This window comes from Geotrypetes seraphini, chromosome 2, assembly GCF_902459505.1.
Source record: "Geotrypetes seraphini chromosome 2, aGeoSer1.1, whole genome shotgun sequence".
NCBI classification, from domain to species: Eukaryota; Metazoa; Chordata; class Amphibia; order Gymnophiona; family Dermophiidae; genus Geotrypetes; species Geotrypetes seraphini.
In genome coordinates this window covers 130,247,329-130,264,865 of record NC_047085.1, presented here as the reverse complement: position 1 = coordinate 130,264,865, position 17,537 = coordinate 130,247,329, and the positions used below count along the sequence as shown (strand labels likewise).

Here is a 17,537-nt window from a genome sequence, read left to right as displayed (position 1 = left end):
CTAAGGTTCAAGAAAACTAGACACATTGCATTAGAAATGTCTTTTTATCAATATATCACTGCTGAGTGTGAAAACATAAAAGTTATAGTTACACTACCAAGAAATTTGCTCCATTAAGCAAAAGAAATAGCAAATTTTAAGAAAAATGGAGCATCATGTAATCAGTGGCTTTGAGGGACCCCAGGATGGGCTTTAAAACATTTAAAAATTATTTTCTGACCAAGCACAATCAAATTCATGGGAATTTGCACAGTTTTTCCAACTTTAAATTTTCTGGACAACCCTAGTATTTCAGTGCACGAAGAAACAGTTTAGGTTTGGGAATCACTGGTTTAGATGCTGCAACTTGGCTCCTTCTCTACCACCCTACCCCCAAACAACCTTTTTTATGTGCATAGCATTCTTGAGAGCAAGGAACACTGCCTACATGTCATTCATCCCAAAATAAAGTACATACAAACCACCATACAGAAACTGTTCCTCAACCAGCCAATCAAAAACCTCAGCTTATAAACTGTTTGGTGGAGAAGTTATCAATCACTGTCACCTCCCTCTATGTTATCCTCTTGTCAGGTCACAGAATAACCTGATATCAAAAGGAAGTTTATTTTCTCAGTGTTGCAGCTGAAAATCAGAAGTCCTAATTTGTACCTATTGTACTTTTTACTATTTAATTTTGCTGTAAACTACTTTGTGCTGAATTTGTCCACGGAAGGCAGTCTATAAACCAACAAAAGCAGACATTTTCATTGCTACTAATAAACAAGATGCTGCCACATTTATATCTTGTCATTATTGTTATGAAAATATATCCTGCATTTAGAATACATACCTGATCATTCAGCTGTCGTATTGTTTTTTCTACATGTGGTATGAGCCCTCGAAATGTAAACTCCTGTATAAACTGTCTAATGCGATCGTGATCGGTGAGGGTCAAACATGCACCATGAGGTGTCCCAGAAATTGATTTCTTGGTTTCATTCACCAAATCTAATTGATTTACACAGTCTGTGCATTCAAAATTGCCACCGGGGTCATTGAGATGGTCCAATTGAGACGGGTGAGTTTTGAAGTTATTCGAAAAAACATCTGCCAAATACATAAAAATATTTAAGGAAAACACAAATGGTTTAAAAATTGCTAAATGAAATCTAACCCATGGCTGTACCAATCTCTTTTCATGTCTAATCAAATCTTAAACACAGTTTTAATAAAGACTTGTTGATATTTACCAACATTTACAGTAGTCAAAATTCTTTGCACATTAGGTGCAATCTTGCCTCAGTTCTGGAAAGTACTAGCCAAGAGAAACTTATGTACTAGGGTTGAATTGCATATCAGTTTTTGGGATGGCCAAATTCTATTTAGATTTAATCTAAATCTTTAATCTATATTTAATCTGAATCTGTGAGCAAGAGAGAGAGAAAAAAAAAGCTTAAAGAGCCTTAGATTACATTCTCTTTTGTTTTTATTAAAACTATCAAATGCTTATGGGACACAATTAAAGCAATCGAAGTTTTAATAACCTTTGTCTGATATATTTTCCATATCCCTGTGATCCCTGTGTGGGTATATATATTGTATAGTATGATATATCTGGATTTTTAGGCATTTTGTTTTAGCAGCACAGTTTTTACCCAATTATCAAAATGAATTTTCTGACAGAGGGCAGTTTTCCAAAGAATCATCTTCAATAACTTCCATCAGAAATACATCTACTGTATTTTCTCGCATACAACACGCGCATTATAGGTGGTTTTTACGTACCGCGCATACCCTTGCACGTTATACGCGTGAGCGCGTTGTACAAAATTTTTTTTACATAGTTCCCCCACGACGTCCGATTCACCCCCCCCCCCGCAGGATCGCTCGCACCCCCACCCCGAAGGACCGCTCGCACGCACTCCCACCCGCACCCTGAAGGACCGCTCGCACCCCCACAGCCTCCCGACCCCCCCCCCATCATGTAGAAGCTCCTACCGGTATCCTGCTGCTTCTTCTTGGCGGTCCCGACACCCGACACGATCGGGGCAAGAAGGAGCTCAAGCCCTCTTGCCCCAGTTAACCGCGGCACCCCCGACACGATCAGGGTAAGAGGGAGCTCAAGCCCTCTTGCCCCAGCCAACCGCGGCACCCCGACATGATCGGGGCAAGCTCCCTTGCCCCCCCGACTCCCCGACACGATCGGGGCAAAAGGGAGCCCAAGCCCTCTTGCCCCGCCGACTCCCCAACAATATCGGGCCAGGAGGGAGCCCAAGTCCTCCTGGCCCTGGCGACCCCCCCTCCCCGCTAGTTGTTCGGGCCAGGAGGGAGCCCAAACCTCCTGGCCACGGCGACCCCCTATCCCACCCCGCACTACATTACGGGCAGGAGGGATCCCAGCCCCTCCTGCCCTTGATGCAAACCCCCCTCCCCCCAACGACCGCCCCCCCAAGAACCTCCGACCGCCCCTCCAGCCGACCCGCGACCCCCTGGCCGACCCCCACGACACCCCCGCCCCCCTTCCCCGTACCTTTGTGTAGTTGGCCGGACAGACGGGAGTCAAACTCGCCTGTCCGGCAGGCAGCCAACGACGGAATGAGGCCGGATTGGCCCATCCGTCCCAAAGCTCCGCCTACTGGTGGGGCCTAAGGCGCCTGGGCCAATCAGAATAGGCCCGGGAGCCTTAGGTCCCACCTGGGGGCGGGGCCTGAGGCACATGGGCCCAACCCGACCATGTGCCCAAGGCCCCGCCCCCAGGAGGGACCTAAGACTCCCGGGCCTATTCTGATTGGCCCAGGCGCCTTAGGCCCCACCAATAGGCGGAGCTTTGGGACGGATGGGCCAATCCGGCCTCATTCCGTCGTTGGCTGCCAGCCGGACAGGCGGGTTTGGCTCCCGTCTGTCCGGCCAACTACACAAAGGTACGGGGAAGGGGGTGGGGGTGTCGTGGGGGTCGGCCAGGGGGGTCGCGGGTCGGCTGGGGGGGCGGTCGGAGGTTCTTGGGGGGGGGCGGTCGTTGGGGGGAGGGGGTTTGCGTCGAGGGCAGGAGAGCCTGGGATCCCTCCTGCCCGTAATGTAGTGCGGGCTGGGGGTAGGGGGTCGCCGTGGCCAGGAGGGTTTGGGCTCCCTCCTGGCCCAAACAACTAGGGGGGGGGGTCGCCAGGGCCAGGAGGACTTGGGCTCCTTCCTGGCCCGATATTGTCGGGGAGTTGGGGAGTCGGCGGGGCAAGAGGGCTTGGGCTCCCTTTTGCCCCGATCGTGTCGGGGAGTCGGGGGAGCAAGAGGGCTTTAGCTCCCTCTTGCCCCGATCCTGTCGGGGGTGCCGCGGTTGGCTGGGGCAAGAGGGCTTGAGTTCCCTCTTGCCCCGATCGTGTCGGGGAGTCGAGACTGCCAAGAGGAAGCAGTAGGACACCGGTAGGAGCTTCTACATGATGGGGGGTCGAGAGGCTGTGGGGTGCGAGCGGTCCTTCGGGGTGGGGGTGCGTGCGAGCGGTCCTTCGGGGTGGGGGTGCGAGCGGTCCTGCGGGGGGGGGGGAATCGGACGTCGGGGGGGGGCATCAGGCTTTCAGGGTGGGGACAGGACTTCAAGGGGGAGAGGAGAGTCGGGGCGGGCGAAAGGAGAGTCGGGGTGGCCAGAGGAGAGTCGGGGCGGGTGAAAGGAGAGTCGGGCAGCATGCGCGGTATACGGGTGTGCGCGGTATATAAAAATTTCTGTACATAAATTTGTGTTTTTCGCGTGCTATACCCGTGTGCACGTTTTACACGGGTGCGCGTTATCTACGTGAAAATACGGTACTTTCTCTTTAGCAGGAGTGACCTTATGGAACAATCTAACTGGACCATTAAGGAGCCTTCTTGGATTTTCATGGAGGCATTTAAATGGCAATGTCAGATAATTGTTTTCCGAAGAAACTGATGTCTTTGTGTGTTTGTACAAAATTATTGTATGTGCCTGCATTTTATGACTGTATCTTGTAAACCGCCTAGGAATAGGCGGATAAGAAGTTTTTAAAATAAATATGTATTATCCAAAATGACCTGAGATAGAATACTAAACAACAGGTAAAAAACTTAACTAGGATTCTAATATTCCTATTCTGGGAATTTCAGATTCATATGATAACAGTGAACAAAGAAAGCTGCTTTATCTAATCAGGTCTTAATCTGTAAACAACAAAAAAAAAGGAAATTATGTACTTATCCCGGTAGGCTCTTTTCTAGTAGATAGGTGAGATATTCTAGATGATAGGGTTATTTTCCTTTAGCCGCATGCTGCAGAAGGAATCCACTTAAGGTTTTTTCACTCTGCCTCTATAATACTTCACTGGGCTGTTTAGCTCCATCTATAGTTAGTGCCCAAGCACATAGAGCCACCCAATATATGTGAAGTAGAGGCACCTGTAGCAACAGGCTCAAACCAACTGTTCTGCTCAAGAATTCACTCAACATTAAAGTTAAATGCCAACACAGGCTTCAAAAGAACTCAGAACTACCCCTCAATAAATTGAAACATATATACAAATTCTTCCCAGCCCTCAAGGACCGACAGACATCCAAAAACAGGTTGGAGAAGCATAAACAGACAGAAAACTGTAAGCAGGTGCAGGAAGGACAGGGAGGGAGTCTACAATGTCTCACCTATCTACTGGAAAAGAGCATACCAGGGTAAGTACATAATCTCCTTTTCCAGTGCAATAGGTGAGACATTCTAGACAGTAGGGACGTACAAAAGCAGTCCCCAAAAAAATTAGGGTGGCCTGTTGTGCCGAACCATAAGACTGAGGATCCAAAGGCACCATCCCATCTTGCCGCCACTTCTACTCGATAGAACTTGGCAAACTTGTGAAGAGAAGATCATGTTGCTGCTCTGCAAATCTCCTCAGGGGAGACAGTTCTGGCTTCAGCCCACAAAGAGGCCACACTTCTGGTAGAATGCGCTTTTACGAAAACAGGAGATGTTTCCCAACAAGAACGTAAGCTGACAAAATGGCCATACAGATCCATCCGGAAACCAAACGAGTCAGCACAAACAAATGGTCAGAGACGCAAAACTCATTGATGACCTCCAAATAACACAGAAGAACTCCTGTGCGCATCTAGTTTCTGTAACAGGCAGTCCTGTGACTTGGAACCTGTCAGGTGAAAGGTAGGCAAATACACTTCCTGATTGACATGGAAAGACGAAACCACTTTTGGCAAGAAGGAAGGAACTGTCTGAAGGGAAACTCCCATCTCCGAAATACGGAGGAAAGGATTCCTGCAAGACAAAGCCTGCAGTTCTGACACACAACATGCCAATGTATAGGCAACCAGAAAAGGTGTAGTGGTTAAAGCTACAACCTCAGCACCCTGAGGTTATGGGTTCAAACCCATGCTGCTCATTGTGACCCTGGGCAAGTCACTTAATCCCCCCATTGCTCCAGACACATTAGATAGATTGTGAGCCCGCCAGGACAGACAGGGAAAAATGCTTGTGTACCTAAATTCATGTAAACTGTTCTGAGCTCCCCTGGGAGAACAGTATATAAAATTGAATAAATAAATAAAAACCGGCCAAGAGGGTAGCATCTCGAAGGGGCTCAAAAGGAACCTTAGTAAGGCTAGACAATACTCAGTTAAGGTCCCAGGAAGGGAAAGGGTGTTTGCAATCGAACACCCTTCAAGAATCTAGTGACATCTATTCATTCATTTCTTCAACATAGTTCACTCCATATTCTAATACACTCCCTTGTTTTGAGCAAACTTGGATTATTGCAATTCTGTTCTCATTGGACTCCCGAAATATCAATTACATCGTCTACAATTAGTCCAGAATACTGCAGTGAGATTACCAAGTTTGATCAAATTGCACCGCTTCTAAGATCAGAGCACGTGCTTCCGGTGTCATATCGCATCTCCTTTAAATATAATATCCTTTCCCACCAGATTCTCTCCAGTAGTCTTCCCTCGTTTTTATATAATCTTCTGGTCTCATATTCACCTCAAAGAACCTTACGCTCCTCACAACAGCAGTTATTAGTCATTCCCACATTTAAACAACTTTTTCTGGATTTCCATAGGAATTCTTCATTCTGTGTTATGGCTCCTACTCTCTGGAATTCTTTGCCTTTTTACCTTCGTTCAGAGAAATCATTTGTAACCTTCAAGGCACAATTAAAGGCATAGCCTTTAGCTCTTAACTTACTTCCTCCTGATGGCTACTTTTTTTTTCTGTGTGGGCAGATTTAAATTTACCATATCCCTTCCTCCAACCTTTTTTATTGCAATCCCCATGATTCCCTTTATCCCCATGTTTTCAATTGTTTTCCTTTACGTTTTGTCTTTTCTGTTCTTCCCCAATTTAATTTGGGTTTTGTTTTTAAATTTTAAACTGCTTAGATTTGCTTTCTGGTTTTATATGTGCGGTATATTAAATAAATTGAACTTGAACTTAAAACAGGAGAGCTCAACCACTTGGACCAGAAGAGAAGCCACAGTAAGGCTTTTATCCAAACCTGCCTGAAGGTGAGAATTAGCGAAATTGGAACTGAATAAGGGTCCATCTGGTCTAGGGCACACCAATGTTAGAAGGTCTTCCAAGCATTAGCATAAGGTGACACCGTATGATCTCTTAGATTTCAGAAGAGTATTAACAACCAGGGCAGAACATCCCTCATGCTCTAAGGCTGCGCACTGAAGAACCATGCCCTAAGAGCAAAGTGACCCGGTCCACCATGGATACCGGACCCTGTGTGAGAAAGTCCGCATGGGCACTCAGCCGAATGCTGTGACCTTTGCGCAGCCACATCAGTTCTGCGTACCATGGTTTGTGAGGCCAATTTAGAGAATCTCCGGAGGCCACAATTCCACCAGAGCATCAAGCCCCTCGCTTCCGGGCTCGGATCTCTGACTGAAGAAGCGATCTGCTTTTTTGTTTCTTGCCATGGCCATTAGGTTGGAACGCCTCTGGGGACAGGACCCACTCACCTGGATCCAGAGTCTATCTGCTTAGAAGTCCACTTGAACATTGTCTACTTTCGCCACATACGCTGCCGTCGGAGATAGGACATGACGCTCTGCCCAAAGAAAAAGACAGGCTTCCTGAGCTAGAGGAGTGCTCTTGGATCCTCCCTGGAAATTGACATAGGCTACTGCTGTCGTAATGTCAGAGAAGATACTGATCGCTTGGCCTTCTAGTGTCTTCTGTAATCTCGTCAGAGCTAGTCGAATGGCTCTGAGCTCCAACCGATTGATTGACCAATTTCACTGAGAGGGTGACCAACACCCCTAAACAGGACAATGATTGCAATGTGCTCCCCAGCCCCGTAGGCTGGCATCTGACATCACCACGATCCAGAAGGCAATGTGTAGCGGAACGCAGGGGAACATTCAAAAACATTCAAAGCCCTATTTTTCCAACCTGCCCCCCCCCCCAATGTCTCTCACAGAGTATCAGCCTGTGTACTCACAGTGACCTAATAGGATCAGTGCTGCAGCCCACATTCAGCTCTCTCACAGAAGCTGGGTGAGAAATTCACTGCCACAATGCTAGGAATGGTTCAGGAAAGCTGCCAGTCAGACTCCAATGTCTGACTACACCTTCACCCTGCGGACTAACAGATGTGCAATGGTATGGGTTGAGATGCGACGATGCAGCTGGCACTCTGCAAGACACCACCGAGCTTCCTAAGGGCGCTTAACAGCTTGCGCTCGACCCCTGATTAACAGTAGGTAAGACCACATCAGGGACGGCCATGAACTCTGGAGAAAACTATGCAGGCTAGCTAACAGGTGCCCAGTGGGTTCGTCCTGTCAGCTACAGACTGAAGTCTGTGAATTTTCAAGCAGGCAGAGCTTCAAAATCGCTCCAAGAATTAAAATATCTGAAAAGGAAACAAGCATTGGATTAAAAATAATCAAATGGCGAGAGCAGACAAACATCTGCAGTCTATAGAGGCAGAGTGAAAAATCTGGAGTGGATTCCTTCTGCAGCATGCGGCTAAAGGGAAATAACCCTACTGTCTAGAATGTCTCGCCTATTGCACTCAAAAAATGGAATTGTGGAGCCAGGGAGCAAGTGGGCCAGCAGATAAGTGGGCCAGGTGCTAAAGCAACAATGGAGGAGTGGGATTAGATTAAGGAGTAGTCTACTTCTCTACTCTGCTCCAGATTTACCCCCTACTTACCCCCTTCCCTCCTCTTCCACATACTGTATGCTACCTAGAAGGGAAGGAGACCTCTCTGCTGCTCTTGACTCTGAAAAGAAGTGACAGAACTGCATTTCAGGCAATTGTCCATAAATAAAGTCCTGATTCTAATAGGTTCTTTAGACATTTACTAGTTTGAGGTATCCCTGTTTTATGTAAACCCAAACTATAGCTACGTGATGCAGGGTTCCACTGGTGGAGTTGCTGCCCAGGAAAAGGATCTAGGTGCTATCACTGAGGATACATTGAAACCCTCAACTCAATTTGCTGCTGCAGCAGCTAAGAAAGCAAAAAGAATGTTAGGAATTATCAGGAAAGGAATGGAAAACAAAAATGAAAATGTTATAATGCCCTTGTATTGGTCTATGGTACGGCCACACCTTGAATACTATGTGCAATTCTGGTCGCCATAGCAGAATCAGAAAAGGTACAGAGAAGGACAACGAACATGATAAAAGGAATAGGACAACTTCCCTAAGAAGAAAAGCTATAGCGGCTAGGGCTCTTCAGCTTGGAGAAAAGACAGCTCAGGGGTGATACGACAGAGGTCTATAAAATAATGAGTGAAGTAGAAAGGGTTGATGTGAATCGCTTGTTTACTCTTTTCAAAATACTAAGACTAGGGGGCATGCGATGAAGGTACTAAATAGTAGATTTAAAACAAACTCGAGAAAATAATTTTTCACACAGCGTGTAATTCAGCTCTAGAATTTGTTCCCAGAGAATGTAGTGAAATCAGTTAGCCTAGCAGGGTTTAAAAAAAGGTTTGGATAATTTCCTAAAAGAGAAGTTCATAGGCCATTATTGAGATGGTTTGTGGAAATCCACTGCTTATTCCTAAGATAAGCAATAAAGAATCTATATTACTACTTGGGATTTAGCTAGGTATTTGGGACCTGGGTTGGCCAGCAAATTGTTCAGTTACTTGGGGGGGAGGGTTCCTGTTATAAGTCCTCCTTTGTTTTACCATTTTCTGCCATGTCTTCTCTAACCAGCTGTCCTCTCTCAGTCCACTGGGGTCATTGACCAAAGGCCCCTCTTTGTGCTAAAACATCTCCCCAGGTGAGATAACTTGTCAACTGCTATTTCATTCTCCTTTTTCATCATACTATTCATTTATATCAAAGTTTCAGGCTGCCAAGTCTTTGTGCTCCTTTTCACGAGTAAAAACTGCTGCTCCTTATGACATAAAACTACTATGATTCATGATCTTATATCAGCCTCTCAGTCTCAGGTTCCTTGAAAGATGAAAAACTGGCTCCTTAGGGGGTGAAGAACCTTTGCTTGCACAGTGCTTACCCCCTCACTATTCACTGTTTTCTACCTGTAGGAACTCTCACTGGAGTGGAGGCATGGCATTTCTAGCAACTGACACTCAGTCTTCATGTGAACTACAAGCTCATTCTCTCTCATCCTGAGTTGTTGGTAAAGACACTGGCATTGCCTGCTCCTCTCTATACTCTCTTGATATATTTTCCACCTTCTCATACCCAACCAACAGACATGAGAGAAGATTACACCTGAAATTCGTCTCCCCACCAGCCAGAGGATGCAAATATAAGAGATACCATCAACAACTTCTATCCTATCAAGCAGCCTTATGGGGCAAAGACTTAGATAAACTAATTACACACACAAACAACTATGGAGAATTCAGGAAACACCTGAAAACATACCTGTTCACAAAATACCTAGGCAACGAACAAGGACAATAACCCCCCTCGTAATCACTCCCCAAATCTGTTCTTGTAAACTGATAACCCCAATCACTAACTTCCAACCTTGTGCAAACCGCAAGGTACTTCACGACCCTACAATACATAACTGTTGTTATTATCATTAATGCTGTTACTATCAGATGTACATTGCAATATTCTTTGCTGTAAACCGCCTAGAAGTCGCAAGATTGTTGGCGGTATATAAGAATAAAGTTATTATTATTATTATTTCCTGACTATTGAGAGTCTCTATAATGTAAAGATTAAATGAACTCTTTGCTTCGATCTTCACCGAGAAAGATGTGGAAGAGATACCAGTGCCAAAAATGGTATTCAATGTAAACCTAAACAATATGAGACAATATAACAAACTGAAGACAACCAAATCATATGCACAAGATGGTATGCATTCCAGAGTACTGATGAAATTGAAAAATGAACTCGCAGAGCTATTGTTAGTAATTAGTAATTTATCTTTAAAATCCAACATGGTACCGGAAGATAGCAGGGTGGCCAATGTAAAGGCAATTTTTAAAAAGGGATCCAGAGATGATCTGGTAAATTACAGACCAATGAGCCTGGGTGCTGGGCAAAATAATACAGACTATTATAAAAAACTAAATTACTGAGCATATACATAAGTATTTATTAATAAGAAAAAGAAAACATGAATTTACGAAGTAAACCTTACCTAACCAACCTACTACATTTCTTTGAAGGGATGAATAAATATGTAGATAAAAGTGAGCCGTTGATACTGTGTATCTGAATTTTCAAAAGGCATTTGACAAAAGTACCTCTTGAACAACTCCTGAGAAAATCAGAATATCATGGGATAGGCGGTAATGTCTTATTGTGGATTAAGAACTGTTACTACAAATTACAAAACAGAGTAGGGTCCATGCTAGGACCACTGCTTTTTAACATATTTATCAATGATCTAGAGATGGGAATAACAAGTGAGGTAATTCAATTTTCTGAGGACACAAAGTTGGTAAATCACAAGAGAATTGTGAAACATTGTAAGAGGACCTTATAAGACTGGGCATCAAAATAGCAGATGACATTTAATGTGAGCAAGTGCAAAGTGATGCATGTGGGAAGGAGGAACCCGAACTATAATTACGTGATGCATGGTTCCACATTAGGAGTCACCGCTCATGAAAAGGATCTAGGTGTCATTATTGATGATATGTTGAAATCCTCTGTGCAGTGGCAACTAAGAAAAAAAATAGAATGTTAGGAATTACCTGAAAAAAGAACGGAAAACAAAAATGAGATTATAATAATGTCTTTGTATCACTCAATGGTGCAATAGCTCGTCAAATACTGGGTGCAATTCTGGTCACATCTCAAAAAAACATAGCAGAGTTAGAAAAGGTACAGAGAAGTGTGACAGAAATGAAAAAGGGGATGAGACAACATCCTTATACAGAAAGGCAAAAGCAGCTATGGCTCTTCAGCTTGGAGAAGAGACGAATCAGGGGAAATATGATAGAAGTCTATAAAATAGTTAGTGAACTGGAATGGGTAGATGTGAATCACTTGTTTACTCTTTCCAAAAATACTAGGACTAGGTGGCATGCAATGAAACTACTAAGTAGTAGATTTAAAACAAACTAGACAAAATATTTCTTCACACAACTTAATTAAACTCTGGAATTCGTTGCCAGAAAATGTGGCTGAAAGCAGTTGGCTTAACGTTTAAAAAAGGTTTGGATAATTTTCATAAAATCTGTTTCTTTTTGGGGATCTTGCCAGTTACACGTAACATGGATTGGCTACTGGTGGAACCAGGATACTAAGTTTGATGTACCTTCAATCTGTCCCAGTATGGAAACTCTTAATATTCTTATGAATCTTCTTATTCTGGGTGAACTGAATTTTCAAGTGGGAAAACCCACAGCGTCCAAATGACAAGCTTCTTTTTTTCTAAGATACAGGATCTTGGACTTGCATAACATATTGTATTTCTAATACATAGTCTGACCATCTTGTAGTTTTTTTATGCCGAAAATCAGTCGCACTGCTGAATTTTTATGATTCGGAGTCTTTGAATGGTTTTCTTGAGGGACCCCAGATAGATGATGTTACAATAGTCGAACAGGCTTAAGATGGAGGATTGTACTAGTAGGCAGTAAGAAGTGGCCTAGTGGTAGAGCTGCTGCCTCAGTACTCTTAGGTTGTGGAATTAATCCCAGTGCTGCTCCTTGTGACCTTGGGCAAGTCACTTAATCTTCCATTGCCCTGGATACAAAATATTACTTGTATATATGTAAACTCAGCATTTAAGAGAGGAAAATGACTCGAGTCATTTTAAAAGTAATTTAAAAAGTTTTCTTTTTAAAGATGCTTTTCATCTTTAAATTATGCTTAAATTTTACATTAGTTTTCTTCTTTGATTGCACTTTTCCCTCCCTATTGTTCTTTCCATATATGGTTCTCCTCTGTACTTTAAAACACTGAATTGTAGTTCTGATCCCTCTTACCTTGTGTATTAGTCGGTCTGTAAGTCTATATGTCCAACCCATTATTTTAAATTGTATGTTTAAATATATGTTTATATTTTTACCAATTTTGTACCTTGCTCAGTAAAACTAAATAAGCGATTCATTCAACTAAAATAAAACTTGAAACTTATTTACTATCGCACTATTATTCACTCAGTAGTCTACAGCAATCCATGGTACTATGGTGGCATGTGACTCTTCAAGAGACAAACCTATCAATGCTGAAAGAATGTAGAAGAAAATTCTGATTAAACATTTCCTTTCTGATGAGGCAATTAAAAGTAAAGTTTGGAGGTGTAAGTCTTTTTTGGAGGAGATTTGTAAGGATTTTAGAGGTACAGTAAAATCCACTGCTTGTTTCTAGGATAAGCAGCATAAAATCTGCTTTACTCTTTTGGGATTTTGCCAAGTACTTACGACCTGGATTGGGCACTGTTGGAAACAGGATACTAGGCTGTCCCAGCCTAGCAACTCTTATGTTTTTATGACTGCAGGAGTGAGTGGGAGAGTGGGAGGAAGGGACGGACTCAAGAAGAGTGACGCCAGAGTCCAGGATAGATGACAGACCAAGTTCAGCAGCGAGAAAGAGGCAGAAGGGGGCATCATCACCCTTGAAAACCATTTCCAGTTCAGGTAGATCTCTTACATCTTCTTCCATAAAGACCAAAGCAAAGAATTCATTCAGTCTTTCCGCTATGGCCTTATCCTCCCTGAGCACCCCTTTCGCTCCTCGGTTATCCAACAGTCCCACAGATTCCCTCACAAGTTTTCTGCTTCTGATATACCTAAAAAAAAATTGCTATGGGTTTTTGCCTCTTTTGCAAGTTTCCCTTCATATTCTTTCTTAGCTGTCTTTATTAATGCTTTGCATCTAACTTGCCAGTGCTTGTGTTTCTTCTTATTTTCTTTATTCAGATCCTTTTTCCTTTCTTTAAAGGATGTTTTTTTGTCTCTGACAGCCTCTTTCACTTTACCTTTTAACCATGCTGGCACTCATTTCCTCTTCTTTCCACCTTTGCTGATACATGGAATACATCTAGTCTGGACTTCCATGATGGTATTTTTAAATAACATCCATGCCTGGTTTACAGTCCTAACCTTAGCAACTGATCTGAAACAATTACTCATGCTTGCGAATACTTATGGGGAATTTAGGAGAAACCTAAAAACATATTTGTTCCTAAAGTACTTAGGCAGCTACACTGAACAATCTTTCCCCACAATAACTGACGGCTAAATCTCAACTCCACTAGCACTACTCAATCTGTAACTTTTTAATTATTGTAAACCGTATAGAACTTCACGGTACTGCGATATATAAACTATTATTATTATCCCTTTAGCTTCTTTTTAACCATTTTCCTCATTTTATTATAGTTGCTCTTTCAAAAATTAAATGCCCCTACAGTAGATTTCTTTTATGACATTACTCCCAGTATCAGCTCAAATTCAATCATGTTATGATCACTGTTTCCCAGCAGACCCAACATAGTTAACTCCTGTACTATATCTTGCATTCCATTAAGGACCAAATCTAAAATAGCACCCCCTCTTGTCGGTTCCTGGACCAGTTGCTCCAAGAAGCAGTCAAATATGACATCTAGGAATTTTACCTCCCTAGCACTCCCTAGTCAATGTTGGGGTAATTGAAATCAAAGAAAAAACAAAAAAATATGCTTGACACAATGTTGGAGATCAACTACACTGACCACTGTGCATTACAATACAAAATTCAGGCAAATTACAATCTATTGCACTCAGCTGAACACAGCATAAATATATGTGGAGAAAAAAGCCTCAGTAATGCTTCATGGGCTAAAAAAAAAAACCCTCCACAGAGGTATATTCTGCAAACTTGTCATATTGTCCACATATGGATTTTATATTGCAAACCACCTTGTTATACCATGAAAAGCAGTATATCAAACCTAATTAACTATAACAGTCCTCTGAGTAAAGATTACGAATTGAAATGCTTCAATGGCTTTGACAGGTGAGCTTGCAGAAAGGAGAATACTGTCTAAGTAAGGAGAGATTTCAAGGCCTTTTTTGCAAAGATGAATCATGAGCGGGGCGAGACATTTTATGAATACCTGGAAGCCTCCTGCAAGTACCTGATCTAGGCCCTTAAGGAGGGGTATAAAATCTGAAGCTTTGCTCTATAAGCTCTTTAGTGCCTTACTAAGGCCCATTAGGGGTTTGAATCTGTCATTGTTTCAGATCTAGTTTTTGTTTTTACTTATTTAGTGAAGTGAGGAGAGCTTTCCGACATGTACAGCAGAGTCACATGGATGTAAAAACTAGATATAAACTAAACTAAACCTTGGGTTTATATACCGCATCATCTCCACAACGAGGAGCTCGGCACGTTTTACAGGAATTGGGAAATAACGGAACTCCAATGGAATTATAGAAAAAGTATGAAGAGAGGTTAGAGGGCTTAGTATATCAGAGAGGGAAAGAAAAGTTACATTTTAGAGAACAGCCATAGTTTTCAGATGCTTACGGAATAGTTGAAGGGAGCTCAAGTTACGAAGTGGGGAGCTAAGATTATTTCAGAGCTCCGTGATTCAGAAGGGGAGGGTAGACCCTAATTTACCAACATGGGATATGCCTTTTAAAGAGGGGAAGGATAATTTTAGTTTTTGGGCGGATCTAGTGGAATTTGGATTTGAGGAATTCCAGGATAATGGAATAAAAGGAGGGAGGATGCCGTGTAGGATCTTGAAGGTTAAGCAGGCACATTTAAAGTGGACCCTGGAGATTACAGGAAGCCAGTGGAGCTTGGACAGGAGTGGTGAGACATGGTCAAATTTACTTTTTGAGAAGATAAGCTTAGCAGCGGTATTTTGGATTAGTTGGAGTCTATGGAGGCTTTTCTTTGTTAGGCTTAAGTAGATAGAATTGCAATAGTCCAATCTGGAAAGGATGGTAGATTGGACGAGGACGGCGAAGTATTTTTGATAGAAGCAGGACCTTACTTTCCTCAGCATGTGAAGGCTGAAAAAGCATTTTTTTATCAAGGAGTTGAGGTGGTCGTTGAAGGATAGTGAAGAATCAATGGTGATGCCCAGAACTTTGCTACAGAACTCCAACTGTAGTGAGGAGCCTGAGGACAATGGGATGGAGGTGGGTAGTTGGTCTAGTTTAGGGCCGAGCCAAAGTAGTTTCGTTTTGGACTCATTCAGTTTCATTTGAACAGTGAGGGCCCAAGATTGGAGGTTCGTTATGCATGAGGAGATGTTCGCTGCGAGATTAGTAAGGTTCAAGTCGGTCTCGAGGAGGACCAGGATGTCATCGGCATAGGTGTAAAGTGTTTCTAGGGGGGATAGATGGAGGAGTTTCAGGGAAGACATATAAATGTTGAAAAGAATAGGAGATAGGGGGGAACCTTGCGGGACTCCACATGTCGGTTTCCATGGGGAGGATGAGGTGCCATTCTTAGTGACAGTGTAAGAACGAGAATGTAAGAAGTTCGAGAACCAATCAAGGACTGTAGAGGTAATGCCTTTCTCGGAGAGTTGGAAGATTAGAATGTCATGATGGACAACGTCGAAGGCTGCAGAAAGGTCGAATTGAAGAGAACAGCACATTTATTATGAGAATGAAGTTGTTGAACCTTAGAGATTAGTGAGGCCAAAAGTGATTCAGTGCTGAAGTTGGGTCTGAAGCCGTATTGATAGGGTAGAATAGAGAATCTTTCCAGGTAGGATGAGAGTTGGAAGGATACGATAGACTCTAGCAATTTGGTTAGGAGAGGAATATTTGCTTTTAGGCGATAGTTGGATGGAGTGGAGGGATCCAGGTCAGCTTTTTTCAGTAGGGGGGTCAACGCAATATGTCCCATTTCTGGGGAGAAAAGGCCCGATGATAGGGCAGAGTTTATAAGTTTGGTAAGAGATGAGATGGCCTGTGCGGGAATTTTCTCAAATAGGTAGGATGGAAATGGGTCCAAGGAACATTTGCAGGATTTCAGCTTCAGGCAGAGTTTAAGGACCTCCTGTTCGGAAACTTGCTCAAAGGCAGTCCAGGATCTGTTTACTGGGATAGGGTAGGAGACATTTGGGGTAGGGTTGGGAATGGCGGACACCAGAGAGTTGAAGGAGATTGCAGACGGGAAGGAGCTTCTTAAGGTGGTGACCTTACCGTTGAAGAAGTTTGCTAGGACATCGGATGATGGGGAGGAGGGGAGCATGGAGGAGTCGTTTTTAAAAGTTAAGGAGCGCCAGATGTTGAACAGCGCACTATTCTGGTTGTTTGATCTGGTGATCTTGTCACCGTAGAAGTTCTTCCTTGCTTTTTTGAGTATAGTATTGTAGAGCTTAATGTTGACCCTCCAGATCTGTTTATCTGTAGGAGATTTAGATTTTTTCCAGATGCGTTCCAGAGATCGACATTTCTGTTTCAGTTCTCTGTGAAATGGAAGATACCAGGGTGCCTTGCGGGAGTAGGAGATGGTTTTAGTGGAAAGTGGAGCGAGAGAGTGGTAGGTGGACTCAGAGAGGGTAATCCGATTGTTCCAGTTGGTTACTGAATCTACATGCTTAGGCATGGAGGAGAATTGGTTGAGAAATTTGGTCCAGAACTGATCGCTTGAAATTTTTTTGCGGAAAGTAATAGAATTAGAGGTATGGGGTGAAGTCCCAAGGTGCGACATGAAGATGGGGAGACTGAAAGCTCCTAGAAAGTGGTCGGGCCAGGGGACGTGATCCCAGCGGGTGTCGTCGGTTGAAGTTTTGTAAGCAGTAAGATCGAGGAAACTGATGAAGTCTAGTGTGTGACCTTTTTCATGGGTTGTAGAGGATGCAGGGAGGGGGAAGCCTAGAGAGATGAGGAAGTTATTAAATTCGGATGCACCTTTGCTGGTGGTGTCGTCAAGGTGGAGATTGATATCCCCAATGATCAGTAATCTTGATAGATATGGTTTTAGAACAGACTGAGGAGAGGAACTCCCAAGTTCTCTTGGAGAGTTATAAGTTCCTAGAAGCAGCAACCCAGGATTGCATCACCCAGCATTCTGGCTCCATTCCACCTTGTTTGTCCATAGAGAAAAACATGTTTCCATAATGTTTATTTAATGTTATCCTTATACAATCATATACACTTTTGTGGTAAGTTTTTCTATGGCAAAACCTGCAAAT

General features: G+C 43.3%; 1 protein-coding gene across 3 annotated transcripts in view; it reads right to left on the bottom strand.

Annotated features, from left to right (window-relative positions):
- Positions 1-17,537, bottom strand: part of TRAPPC8 (trafficking protein particle complex 8) — a 392,175-nt gene that overhangs the window by 261,324 nt on the left and 113,314 nt on the right. For all 3 annotated transcript variants that reach the window (XM_033933766.1, XM_033933767.1, XM_033933769.1), the window contains one exon: positions 833-1,089. In XM_033933766.1, coding sequence (XP_033789657.1) covers positions 833-1,089 — 257 coding nt within the window. The remainder of the gene's footprint in view (positions 1-832; positions 1,090-17,537) is intronic.